Genomic DNA, 14909 nt, shown 5'->3' with positions numbered 1-14909 from the left:
GGGGTCATATATAGGAGTTTAGGATTTAGAACTGAAAGGGAGTTTAGCTAATCCCCTCATCCTACATCTGAGAAAAACTTGAGAACCAGAGAAATGAGGTCACACAGCTTATGTGAAAACTAGAACCCATGTCTCCTGACTGCTAGTCCACTTATTTGCTATATCATATTGCCTCCTTGACTTAGTCACCAAACGGGATGATATAGTCTTGACATTAGCCTCCCAAATGCCCAAAGTAAGTAAACCACTTGGACAAAGAATCATTCACCAGATTTATTTGAAGTCTAAGCTCTCTGAATTATACACGTGCACAAATGATTCACTCGGTGGGAACCTCTTACTTTTTTTTTACACTCTTCAAACTGAAAATAGTACTAAAGAGGTTTGCATAATGCATGTCCATGGAAATGCTGAGGCAATTCTGACTTTCACAGTGCTAGGAGGTACCATTAAGTCTGAGTTTCTTATTCACTTAGATAACCAGCCTCTCTTTTTCCAATATAAACCTTGACTGGCAAAATATGTACTCAGTTTGGGGGGGACAAATTTTCATTGGGACTGGGCAAGACTTTGTTATCTATTTTAACTACCTGATGAGATCAGATCTGCTTACATTGACCTTGAATTCTATGAAAATGTTATACTGTATTGTTCTTGGTCTGAATTGTGATAGATTTGCAGACAGGACTAATTATCTGACTGGAAAACAGGAGTTCCCCATTCCCTTATATAAATTTCTCAGGAGTCTGTATTCTGGGTAATCAGTAAAAAGAGAATGTGCAAGTTCTTTGAGGGTAGGGGTGATTTCTATGTTGTCTTTATTTTCCCAGCACCTTGCCCAGTAGCTGACACACAGTAGGTGCTTTTTTTTTAAGTGCTTGTTGATTGATTAGCAAAGTAACTTTTAATATCAGACTGATTGACTTTACCCTTGACTTGTTTAGACAGGGTCTGTATTATTACTTTAATGAAAGTGGTTGGACAAAAGTTCCACTAGAGGGCAATATACCTTCACTGTTAAATTTCTTTAATCTGTAGTGAAAGCAACCTCTGCAGCAAATGAAAGCCAGAACATTTATTTATATACTTCTCTTTCTTTCTTTCTTTCTTTTTTTTTCTTCCCTTACAGGAGCCATTTTCCCCTTTCCTTTTGGAACTTTAGTATTTTGTAAGCTCCTTTTCCAGTTTGTTAGAACTGGAGAAATTCTAACTAGCTCCCTCCCAACCCACCCGCCCCCTAATTTCCCCTCTGCAGTACAGTACTGTATTGCTATGTTCACAGTAAAAAGGACTTCTAATTTCTGAATGAACATTCTATGTGACTTCAGTCTCTGATGAAACTGAGGTATACACCCTAGTCAAAAACCATGAAATTCCTTCAGTCATTTAGCTGTATTATTTTGTTTTGTTCTGCGGCTTGGGCAATGAAAAGATTTTTCCCACTCCATCATGACTGGCAACACACATCTAAACTAACTCATTAATGGACAGTAGTAGATGACCTAGGCCGGGAACATACAGCAGAGAAGGTAATGGTTCTATAGGTGTATATTCTGTAATGCACTTTGGGATAGAGAAATAGAAAATCACAAACTAAAACAAATATCTTGTATGTACAGCATGTGGGCATTGAATCTTTTCTCATTCTCATTTTAGTTTGCTTTGCCATTGTTTCTCTTTAAACCATCTTCAAACGATGTTCACATTTGATATCTTTTTAAAAATGGATTTCAGTAACAAAGGTGTTCGCTCTTTACTTATTTGCCATTGAAGTAATCTTTGTGCCCCTTTAATATTCAGTATTACTCATAAGATACTGTAATATTACCATAACAGCTGTAATATTCTATGAATGCGTTAACAGCAATGCATAAGTTATGTTTCCAGGCAGGTGATGGTTGAATAATCACCAAATTGAAAAAAAAAAGTTCCTGATTTCAAAAGCACAGCTGAAACATTTGTACAAATATACACAAAAAGAAAGGAAAGGGGGAAAAAAATCCAACAACAACTAGTTCTGACACCAGAAAGCCATAATAACAAATAGCTTCTGCTCAAGTCAGTCTCTATCACCCTGGACATGCCTCCTAGGTGGGATGTGGTAGCTAGTGTGTGGAAGCAATATCCAAAATACATCAAGAAACATCTTTGGGTGCTAGACTTGATTTTCCCCTCCAGAATTGTTAACAGTGTTAAGGAAATGTTTTATTCCAAACAGTGAGTACACCAGAAAACAAAATAAGACCTGTTCAGGTAGACAATCCTAACAAAGTTTCCCTCTAGAGAGTTCTCTGCTAGACATGGGGAATTTCATGGGTTACCATGAATGGGTTACCATTACCTCAAATGATGAAAACAAGTGCTGGTGACCATGCATATCATGTGGATGTCGGGTGCAGAGACTGGGTGAGATACAATGAATGGAATCTCATGCAATCAAAATTCAAGTTTACATATGGTCCTATTATTATGGCCAGGAAAAAAAATGCATACACCTCAGTATGGGGATTGAGAAAGCCAAAGAACCCCCTCCCCCCAAAGGGTGACATTCATTATTGACATCTCTGGTTTGGGTTGGCTTTTGAGTACATAGCTCTGAGATGTGATGGTGGCTTAAGAACAAAATGCTATTTATTTTAGGCCCTCCTAAAAGATGCATTAGGGTCAGTGGTAAATGACAGGATTCAGGAAACAGATCCCCTTTTCCTAGCCCTTATGTTGAGAGATTTCAATATAAGGAAGGGGTGGGTGGGTGGGGGGACTCCCAGTGAACTAAATGTCCAGGGATTTGAAGGCAACCAATTCCTTTAAACATAACTGACCTAATAAAAATAAGCCAACAAGAAAGGAAAGCATGTGAAAGAGAAATGATCGTATTGTCTGAGGCATGGAGGGAAGCTCAGTTAGACACTGGAGGGGGTGGCAGGCCAGGACGCCGGGTTTGAATGATTTTTGGCTTTGGAGCATTCTTTGGATCTTCTTCCTCCTCTATGTCGCTGTCGCACACGTGCACCACAACACTTGGGGTGGACTCTGTTCCTGCATGAAGTTCGTACTTCTCCCCTGAAAAACAAGATAAATGAAGAATGTTGAAAAAAATTGGATCATTCTGAATGACAAAGCACGGAAGCATGGAGCCAGCATGGGATGGTTTTGTTTTTTTTCTTTTTTGTTATTGTTGTTTTGAGATTGATTTTGCCACTTCCTTCTCAAGCTCAGAAGGTGAGGAACTGAGGCAAATAGTAAAGTGATTTGTCCAGAGCCACACAACTAATAAGTGTCTGAGACTAGAAAATGAGTCTTACTAGTTCTATGTGCTATCTAACTTCCCTATCTCATTTATCTAGTTTATTTACTAATCTCATTTTTACCTTTATTACACTTCTCTTTCTTTCCATCCGCAGTCACCTCATCACCACTACCTGGATTACCACAATAGCCTTCTCATTGATCTCCTTGCCTCTGTTCAGTTTTCTTCTTAACTACAGGATTCAGAATAGCTGGCTTCTAATATTCCTTTTACACTGAATGGAATCTGTGACCTACATGAGGAATCGCACAGTGTTAATGCTATATGGGTTTGAATCTTCTATTTGTTACTTTTAAGACCCTGGAAAAGACATTGCTCTTCTCTGTGTCTTAGTTTCCTCCTCCACAAAATGAGGGAGTTGGATTAGAAGGCTTCTGAAGTCTCTTGTAGCAATAAACTGACTCTCCTGCTTTATTTCCAAAGATTTGCATGGCAGTGTAACATCTTTGTTCTCAAAGGGAGTTATGGAATCTCTACAAATGACTTTCTGGATGAATGAGACAAATTGTTGTAACTCTGATCGATCAATCAATCAATATATTTATAAATAAATATTTTGTGCCAGACACTGTGCTGCTTATTGAGGCTATTGAGACAAAAAATGAAACAATACCTATCTACCATGAGCTTACATATTAATAGGAGACAGAAATATCTAAAAACATATAGCAAAAATATAAAATGAATGAATACAAATACATACAAAGTAGTTAAACACAAGGTAATTTGAAAGTTAGAGCATAAGCAGTGAAGGGACCAGAGAAAGCATCTAGATGGTCCTTGAGTTGCCCATGACCATAGCGCATGCCCGCTGGATTTTCTTGGTAAAGATAATGGACTGGTTTGCCATCGCCATTTCCTTCTTCAGTGAATTAAGACAAACAAAAGTTAAGTGACTTACACAAGAGTCACACATAAGTGTCTGAGGCTGGATTTGAACACAGGTTTTCCTAATTCTAGAATCCAGCACATTATCCACTGAGCCACCTAATTGTTCCATAATATAGAGGCAAGAAGGAAGTGCATTCCAGACAGGAGGACCGGATAATGCAAAGGCAATGACAGGGGATGGAAAGTTTTTGTTTGTTGTTTTTTTTAAGAAGTAATGGAGGAAAGCCAGCTTGTCTGAGGGGCAAAGTGGGAGGGGAGAGTGACTTCCCATGGGTCTGGAATGATACTCTGGAGCTACATGGCTCCATCTTTGACTTTAAAAGCTAAACAGAAGAGTTTCCATTTTTTCTTAGAGTACTAGGAAGTCACTGAAGTTGGTTGAATAGGGAAATTGCATGGTCAGAACTGTGATTAAAGAAAATTTCTTATATAATAGAGTATAGAAAGGACTGGAGTGGAAAGAGACTAGAACAAGGAAGATCTATTAGGAAGTTCTAAGGTTAGTTCACTTAGCAAATGTTTATTGAATTCATGCTCTATACTATGGGAGCTCCAAAGAGGAATAAGAAGAGGCTCCCTGGATTCTTCATTTATAAACCAACACTATCTACATATCTAGAAACAGAGTTGACTTATTAAAAGCTATTGAATTTAGATTTGGAAGTGGCTTTAGAAATTGTGGTTGTCCAGTTGTTTGTCAATTGTGTATGACTCTTTGTGACCCTATTTGGGGTTTTCTTGGTAGAAATACTGAAGAGGCTTGCCATTTCCTTCTCCAGCTCATTTTACTGTTGAGGAAACTGAGGCTGACTGTAAAGGGCAGGAACTCTGGAGAAATATACTTAAGGCTCAGTATGATTGATTTAATCCTAAAACAAGGTGTCAACTTGTAGAATTATACTAAGTACTAAGTACTTGTAAACTAGAGAATCATTATCTTAATTCCGCTGAGTTTATATCTTGTCTATAGCTTTGTACATAGCCATTCGTTGTCTCCCCATTAGGTAGCTTGTAAGCTCTTTGAGAGCAAGGATTATCTTTTGCCTTTCCAAAGTGACTGGCCCGTATTAGTTGCTTAATGTGTATTGACTGACATCCTCACAATAATTCTGTAACAGAGAAAAACCAATTCAATCTAATAGTCATATGGTGTGAAAATTCAAAGACCAAATATGGACTTCTTTAGATTTGAGGAAACTAAGAAGCAGAGAGATTATAAATATGTATATATGTATATATCATATTTATATGTTGTATTATATTATATACATTTAGTTGCCCCAAATTATAAAAATATTAAGTGGCAAAGTTAGCACTTGAATCCCCATCATATGACTCTAAATTCAGCAACATTTATCATATATCATAAATGTAATACTTCTATCACTATTTTGCCCATGCAGTGGAAGCAAGGAACAACTGTTTTGTTTGTTTAGTATTACTATTTTGATTTCAAAAATCCTTAAATATTTTAGAAGTTACTCAAGCCCAACTGTTATCCAGTCCTACAAATTGCCAGGCAGATTAGGTTAGGGTTTCCATGGAAATTCTACTTTTAAAGGGATTAAAGAATCTACAGTTGACCTCTACTACTAACTGTCATCCTAAAGGTCAGTAGAATAAGTCTTTATCTTCCTGATATGATGTAAGGGACACTGGAGATCCCCAATGCCTTTAAATGTCTCATGCTTCAAATATCTTTATAAATTGAAATAACCACCATTAGAGTCACTAATGGGTTAATAAGTAAATGAATCTTGCCCTTAAGAGTTTGCTGTTAAAACTGACATATTAATATTAGTTGGTAATCATAACCCTTTTGTTAATATCAATAAAAATTTTCTGCACACATGGTACTATGGTATTTTCTGGTACATAAATATATAAGAGAAGATTTTGAGGAATTTAGATTCTCAGTCGAATAACACAGATATGTAATCTATTGTATAGAACTACAAATTCAGATTTCAAGGAGATCAGAGTCTCTCTCTCCTTTCTTTCTGTCTCTGTCTCTGTCTCCCTCTTCCTTCCTCTCTTCCTCCTTCCCTCTTTTTCCCCCTTTCTATCCCTCTGTCTCCTCCTCTTTTTCTTACTCTCTCTTCCTCCTCTGTCTTTCTCTTCCTCTCCCTCCCTCTCCCTCTGTCTCTCCCTCCTTCCTCCTCCTTCTCTTTTTCTCCCTCCCTGACTCTTTCCTTCATTCCCTCTCTCCCTCTTTCTCTCCCTGCTCCTCCCCACTCTCTACCTAAAAGAAAAAAAAAGAAAGGGCTCTTATCCCCCATGAAAGCATGTAGGCTAGCAAGATATTAAATAAGGATAAGTCATATTTCATGTAAAAGAAAATGTAAGACTTGCATCTGAGTCAATAAGCAGCTAAGACAACTTCTCTATCTTGAACCCCTTCTGTGTCACTAGTGTGATTTTGGGAAAACTGCTCAGTTTCCTGTACTATAAGATAGAGGTTGGATTAAATGATCTATGAAGTCCCTTTCACCTCCAAATCTATGATTCTATGATCTAGTAAATTACAGATGGATTACAATTATGTTGGTGAATCAATGCAAAAGCATTTTTGAAGGACTTAGTTTTCCACAGTGATAAAATCATAGCTTTTTCATGTATTTACATATTACATTAGTATATTTGGTCAAATTTCCCTTCCTCTTTCTTTCTCCATATTTTTGTTTTAAAACAGGAATGAGGAAAGGGGAATCTGGGTTGTGAAATAACATTGATTGTCATTAATCTTTTAGATTCTAACCCCCATTTGTTATTAAAGAGCAGTGGATTACTCACAGATTAATCAGTGGTCAAGTTAAATGAAATCTAATACTAGTGTTCTTCCTTCAGGAATTTAGAATATAAGACTACTCTAAGTGAAAGGGAGCTTGGGAGAGAGAAAAGGTGCTATTTATCCTTAGGATATGTTTTTTTGGTTTTGCTTAGGTAGTCTCATTCTGGGGAAGAAGAGGAAGCCTATTGCTGAAGCCCTAATTCACTATTCTCTCATCCTTCTTTCTATAAGGCTGAAGTTGTCAATGCATCATATAGAAAGGACAATTATGTATACCCACAATCATGGCAGTAGGAAGAAACAGATGAAAAAAATTTAAGAATGCTAATAAGAATTTCAGTTTCTGTTTTGTTTGCTTGCTTATTTTTGGTGGTCTGTAACTCTTTATTGAGACTCTCATGATAATTACACCATCCGCTGAGGCACTTTTCTTATATAAAAATAGTTTTAGTTTGCTGTGCCTCAGTTTCCCTGAGTAAAAATTATTATAACCCCGCTACTTTGTCCCTTAGGAATGAGGAATAGAAAAGAAGCCCTGAAATACCATATAGTTATGGGATTCCAAGTGCTTTAATCTCAAATGCCTACTCCTTTGGGCATTGCCCATAGCCTTGATGTCTCCTGCCCTCTGACCTTCTTATCTTGGACTGTCAGGACTAAGTTATGATCCTTTCCTGGAATTATAGCTTGTCCCCCACCCAATATCCTCACCCCACCCTTATCTGCCTTTGTTTCCCCTAGGTACAAAAGTGTCTTGAATTATTTGTTCACTGCTTTGAAATGCTTTGAAACAAGAGCCCAATTCAGCCTGCTAGTCTTGACTAGTCTAAATTCTTCACTATTAAAATGATTAAAAACCAATCTCTGTCATGCTTCAGTTTCTCTGACATTACAAGTTTATTCATGACAAACACTGGGCTAAACATGCAGGCTAAAACTTTTAGCATACTATGATGGTCTGTGGGGTTGATGGTATTTTTTTTAATATTTAAAGTTTTCTTTGCTTATAGGTAGATAAGTTTGAGTCATTCAGCAATTGAGTAATAAATATATGTGGAATAAGTGGATCTGGACTAGGTCCTATCGACAGCTGATCTAGGACTATAGATAGGGAAAAGTGATGTGAAATACCAAATTGAAGTAAAAATATCCCTTAGTTCAAATTTCAGCAAGTCACCAGCTTTCTAAGACTCACTTTTTTCCTTTGAAAAATGTGAATTTTGCAATGATTTCAGAGGCGCCTTGGAGAGACTTGCATGAACTGATGCTAAGTGAAGTGAGTAGAACCAAGAGAAACATTGTACACAGCAACAAGAAGATTATGTGATGAACAACTGTGATGGACACGACTCTTTTCAACATTTAGGTGATTCAAGCGAGTTCCAATAGATTTGTGATTAAGAGAACCATCTGCATCCAGAGAGAGGACAATGGAGACTGAGTGTGGATCACAACATAGTATTTTTCACCTTTTTTGTTGTTTGTTTGCTTTTTGTTTTCTTTCTCATTTTTTTTATCTGATTTTTCTTGTGCAGCATGATAATTGTGGAAATATCTATAGAAGAATTGCACATATTTAACATATTTTGGATTACTTGCTGTCTAAGGGAGGGGGTGGGGGAAGGAAAAGAGAAAAAATTTAGAACACAAGGTTTTGCAAGAGTGAATGCTGAAAATTATCTTTGCATATATTTTGAAAATAAAAGGCTTAAAAATGTGAGTTTTGGATTAGAGGAAATTATCCCTTATTTCTCTCCCAGGTTTAAATCCAATGGTTCCTTAATTAAACTCTGCCTTAGACAGGACAAATAAGGTTCTACTGAGTGAAACCTCTGCCAGCAGTGTGGAAGAAAGGAAAACTTGAGATGGGGGGAATTCTATATTTACGCAACTATCTTGTTTTCCTTCACTGAATGAGAGTATGTGTGAGGGGATATATACTATGGGGAAAAGTAAAGGTGATGGCAGCACAGTTTGTTTGCTGCAGGGCCAAAAGCAACGTTCACATCAAGCTAATGAAGTCGGATTTCTTGGTACTAGGGATATTTTATTGCTGTGATCCCATTAACTTTGACATTTCACTGTTCTATTTTTGGAAATTTTCCTACTATCAAAAAGCAGCAAAGCATCACAACTGCTGAGAGGCTACAAAGTAAAAAGAGAAATAACTTTGGTCTTCCCAGATTGAATCTTTTTTTTTCTTTTTGGCCTATTTCCTCTCCAGGCTTCAGCTAATTTCTCAGCCGTGGGGGCTGACGTCAATGTTGCCAACCCAGCAGTGGGAACCAATTGGTCACTGTCAGTGGCAAGTTCTTCTTGCCACTGACTATGTCCTTGCTCTTAAAGAGAAGGGGAATTTCCAATATAGCTAAGGACAGAAAAATCACCCCCACTTCTCTTTTAAAGGATAATGATATCCAATCCAAATGCCTTTCTATCTCAAAAACAATTTTCCTAGTAGCCTTCCCCTTAAAAATGTAGGACATCATTATTAAAGGTATTTCAATTTGTCTGAATAATATCAAGCTTTGTTGTTGTTGACATGATTAAAAAGAAAAGAGTATCCAACTCTTTCCCTTCCCACATTTCCCCAAGAGAACAATTTCTAATCTGTATCACCTAGATTCAATGTAATTTTTTTAGACAGAAGATTTACAGTCAAAAGGAACCTAATAAAGCATTTAGTACAACAAACCTATTTTACAGAGGACAGAATTACAGAATTTTACAATTGTAGCCAGCACTGAGCACAGTTTGTGACACATTTTAGGTACTTAAAAATGTTCATTGACTGATGGATGTCAGGGGACATCTAATTCACCCATAACCAAAAAGGAATCCTCACTCTAACTTAATGAAAAGTGATGACTCCTCAGGGTCTTCTTCTCCCAGATTGATTCTTTTGAGAAGGAAAACTAGGGCATTTTTTTGCCTTAATTTTTATGTAGCCTTTAATCACTGAATGGGTGTTGCCCTAGACAAACTGAGTTCTGGGGGAAAGATCTTAGCTTAAAAAATACAAAATCTCTCCTTACATCTGAGGGCCATCAGTCACCCTGACCTCTATCTTACCACTGGATCCAGATGACTCTAAAGGAGAGAGTGGGACTAATGACTTTGCCCAGCTCTGCCTTACTTAAATCCAGTTCACTTGCAAGTTAAGACATCACACTCCTGAAATTATTAGTCCTAGTCAAGAATGAAGGATGAGCAATTGAAAACTGCTCCTCCAGCTTCTGTTTGGAGACTTCTAATGAAATTCCCCTAAGGTAATATATTTTTCTTTTGGATAATTCCAATTATTACAGCATTTTTCTCACAATAGGAGCTAAATTTGCCTTTTCTCCCTCCACCCCATTTCCACCTATTGTTTCTGGTTCTATCCTCTACAGTCAAATAGAACAAAGCTAATCCCTATTCTAAATATCCTTTTTCTAAATCTTTTCTTCTTCAGTGTATCACTGCTCAGTTCTTTCAACTTCTTATACATCCTAAGGAATAATGAGGAACACATCCCCAAAGAGTGAAAAATGCCCTGTTCAAGGTCACACATAATATATAGCAATCTACATTTGTTCCCATGTTCCCAATCTCCAAATCTGATGCTTGTACACCACAAAAGGAATGGCTGACAGCTGGAATTATTTTTAAAGAGATGATCCTGGATTCTTGCTCTCTTTTCTTCCAGGGTAACTAAGATTGAGAAAAGGCTGGTGGGAAAACATTAATTCTTCTAGGCATCTGTGAAGGAACTTTAATGAGACCAAATGCAGGCTGCCAACTCTAATGGGGAGATGGTTCATCTGGTATTCTCTCAAGTATCAGGAAAGAGTGTGATTGCATTATCACCCTGCAACCAGCTGAAAACCAGCTGCTGGTCACCGCCTCCCTTGGAAAGACATTATTTTAGTAATAATCTGTCTCGATGTTATTGTACAATGGTAGTTTTACCTCTGTTTTATCAGTCTAATTAATCACAGAGAGCCCCAAATTTTTAAGGGACGGAAAGGGGCAGGATTTTAAATTCTGGGTGCCGCCACAGAGACTATAAATTATTCTAATAAATTCACAGGCTCACAGATGTAGAGCTGGAAAGGACTACCGAGGCCATTTAATTCAACTCTTTCTACATCATCATACAGAGAATATCCTCCTTCCTTGTCTTTACCCCAAGAAATTCAGAATTCATTTGGACTGCTTAACTGTGTACACCGCTTGTATAGTTCTTTCTCCTGAATTCTTTAGCAATTTCAATCTTTTTCTCTTTGTTTCCTCCTAAAAGTCAAAATCATATCTCTTACTTTCTTTGAGGTTTTACTTTCCCTGGGGGTTTGATCTCAAAGCTCTTTCAGTTTCCTCTCATTCTAGGCAATTTATGATTTACCTCTTTGGTCTCTGTCCCAAATGATTTTCAGTAGGGACAGATTCTGACTATAAAGATATATCTATCTATATCTATATTTATATATCTATTTATCTCTCTACGTAAACAGATACATATATAGATATATATGAAAATATATATTTGTATATATATATATATCTGTACAGGTTTTTCTAACTTTGGGTTTTGTTTTGTTGTTTTTTATTGTAGGTTATTGGCACAGCAAAAAAAAAAAATCATTCAAGTATCATACTTTATTAGATTGTAAACTTCCCAAGGACAGAAACTGAATCTTATTTTCATCATTGTATTCCTAAAGCCTAGCACAGTGTCTTGTCCATTGTGGAGATAAAACAGGGGTGAGATCTATTATTTCCCTGGTTTAGAGAATACCTAGGCGAGAAAATTTCTTCTACAAAGACATGTCAGTTCTTTTTCTATAATTTATGGACTTAGAAAGTTGTCTTTCTAAATGCTCATGGTCACACACATATCAGTATTAGAAGCAAAACTTGAGCCAAGGGCTTCTTGATTTTAAAGCTAGATCTGTAATCACTAAGCAACACTGTCACTCTACACATAATAGGCTTCACTCAGTCATTTGTTTAACTTGAATTTGTTATTACAGAGAAGTAAATGAATGGTGAAGATACTATGATCTGTAGTAAAACCTCTTCAGTTGTGAGTTGTTGGATCCATGTGGATCTCATAATTGAATGTGGGAGTCACAAAATTATATTTGTTATCAGTAAATGTTTGATTTGTATTCCTATTTTATATACTTTTATAGTCAGGATTGTATAAAAATTCTGCAGCAAAAAGGGATCATGAGTGGAAAAATTTTAGAATCCATGGTCTATATCAGAGATATTAGGATATAGGATCACAGGACAGTCTAAAACAGATTAAAATGTCTGAAAATATGTAACAAAATAAACAAATATATATTTGGTGAAACATATAACAAAATAAAAATACAATAGAAGACAGATACTGTTAATATGTGGTTTAAATCACTATGGGGACCTCATGGATTCTTATGTATGTATAGCTCCCATTTCTATTTGACTATGTCAGGACTATTCTATTGCATCAATGTGGAGGAGGAAATCAGGGAAGGTGTCACATAGAAAATGGCTCTTGAACAAAAGGACATTTGGCCAAAAAAAGATTCTTCATTGAGGTCAGGGAAGGAGTATTGTGCCAATGTGCTTTTTTCATGTAGCTGAAAAATAAAAAGGACACTTTGCTTGAAATTTCTTTGAAATTTGAATTAGGTGAATAAGTTATTATTGAATACTAAGCTATTGTTGAATTACATTTTGTTGCTCTCTCTTGACCAGCTGAAGGACATAGTGGATAGAATGCTGCATCTGGAGTCAGGAAAACTCATTTTTCTGAGTTTAAATATGGTCTCAGATACTCATTTACTATGTGACCCTGGACAAGTCACTTTACTCTGACTCAGTTTAGTAAATCTGGAAAAGGAAATGGCAAATCCCTTCAGTATTTTTGCCATTGCTTTACTCTGACTCAGTTTAGTAAAGCTGGAAAAGGAAATGGCAAATCTCTTCAGTATTTTTGCCAAAAAAAAACCCTAAATGCGGTCACAAAGAGTCAGACACATGACTGAAAAATAACTGACCAAGTGTGACCACTTGGTTTTATCTGCCCCTTTAGAATGTAATTTCCTTAAAGGAGGGAAGATATGTTGTAAATGCAGCTGTTAGAGTTGACAGATAACTTAGCAATGATCTCTTTGAGCACAGGTGTCAAACATATGGCCCATGTCAACATGTAACGCTTCACACTCCCAGGTGTGGCCTGAGCTAAATCAAAATGTAATTGGAAAATACTTAATGCAGGGATCCTTACATAGGGTTTAGTGCAGAGGTCCTCAAACTTTTTAAAATGGGGGCCAGTTCACTGTCCCTCAGACTGTTGGAGGGTCGGACTATAGTAAAAACAAAAACTTTCTTTTGTAGTCCTTTAAATAAAGAAACTTCATATCCCTGGGTGAGGGGGATAAATGTCCTCAGCTACCGCATCTGGCCTGTGGCCGTAGTTTGAGGACCCCTGGTTTAGTGGCTCTGTATTGATTGATTGTAGTTTGATGTCACTGATCTAGAGGCACTTTGGTCTAGTGGAGAAAGTCCTGGTTTCAGAGACAGGAAGACCTGGTTTCAATTTCTGTCTCAGACATGTATTAGCTATGTGACCAAATTAAATTGCCTATTTTTTTGGGACATTTTTTCCCTCATCTGTAAAATGAAGTTGATAATAAGTCAAGTCAAGGAACATTTAATAAATCCCTATTCTGTGCCAGACCAGAAACCCTGAAAGTCTTCCCCTCTCAAATGCATTCATTCATTTACTTATTTATTTAGATTTTCTGGACTAGGTGAAAGAAGAAATTTTTTACCTCAATTGCTACCTAGCTTTAACCATTCAAACTGAGACCTGTTGAAGACCTTAGCTTAAAAAGGCCAAGGTCTATCATTTCATCCAGGGCCATCTTGATCTATAGCTTGCCATTGGACCCAGATCATTCTGAAGGGGAAAGTGAGGCAGGTGACCTTGCCCAGCCCTCCCTCTCTTAAATCCAACTCACTTGCATTTCTTGACATCACCTCCCTTATATGATGATCCTTTTAGAGAATGAAGGACAAACAACAATATTTAGAATAACTACCTCACCAATAATGACATCATAACTACTCCCACTCATTATTATTTCTTGTATTACTCAAGATAGCTGTGGATTTCCATTTTGTCTTCTTCTTTGACGCATAATTTTGTCCATTATTATGACTATTTTTGTCTATTGTTATGACTCAAAATGCTTCAATGAATCTTTGATCTCATTTATTTGGGCTTTTCCTCCATTGGTGCAGATGGCAATGTATCCATTCTTCTGTGTGCATCATTCTTGTTTCTTCTCCTATTGATCAAGAGAAAATCTATCCAGTATACTGGAGGTCTTCCTCCAGATCTTTTACATTTTTAGTTATCTGTGCAGATGCATCCAGGCTATTCATCTGTTATTTTTTGCTCTTGCTATGTACCAGGCCACTTTCTGGATGAAATATATAAAGGGCTTTGCAAATCTTGAAGCTCTCTATATAAATAATGATGGTGATGGTGATGACAGCAGTGGTAATAGCGGTTAGTAGGTGAGATAGTTGACAGAGAGTTGCCCTAAGACCCTAGGAGACTTGGATACAAGCCCCAACTCTGACCCATCTAGGATCCATCCTGTGACCTTTAAACTCTCAGTGCTTTAGACCAGTGATAGTAAAATAAAATGGAAACAGCGTCACTAAACTGTATGTAAGGGTACCTGAAGGTATCATATTGACTTAGAAAATCCCATGTTAGAAATACCTATGTCCTATTTTAAAATGTATTTTGTTAAATATTTCCCAAATACATTTTAATTTGATTCAGGTCACATTCAGGAGTGTTATGTGTGTGATACCTCTGCTTTGGGCAACTCTGACTAAAAATTGCAGAGAAGATGCTGATCTGCATTG

General features: G+C 36.9%; 1 protein-coding gene across 2 annotated transcripts in view; it reads right to left on the bottom strand.

Annotated features, from left to right (window-relative positions):
- Positions 1-258: 258 nt before the first annotated feature.
- The window catches only part of RCAN2 (regulator of calcineurin 2), a 339493-nt gene continuing 324842 nt past the window's right edge, over positions 259-14909 (bottom strand). For both annotated transcript variants that reach the window (XM_003769119.3, XM_003769118.4), the window contains one exon: positions 259-3063. In XM_003769119.3, the coding sequence (XP_003769167.1) occupies positions 2900-3063 (164 nt within the window). In that variant the 3' untranslated portion in view covers positions 259-2899. The remainder of the gene's footprint in view (positions 3064-14909) is intronic.

Source organism: Sarcophilus harrisii, chromosome 4 (assembly GCF_902635505.1).
Source record: "Sarcophilus harrisii chromosome 4, mSarHar1.11, whole genome shotgun sequence".
NCBI classification, from domain to species: domain Eukaryota; kingdom Metazoa; phylum Chordata; class Mammalia; order Dasyuromorphia; family Dasyuridae; genus Sarcophilus; species Sarcophilus harrisii.
The sequence above is the reverse complement of the archived record's forward strand: the minus strand, read 5'-3'. Positions and strand labels throughout refer to the sequence as shown.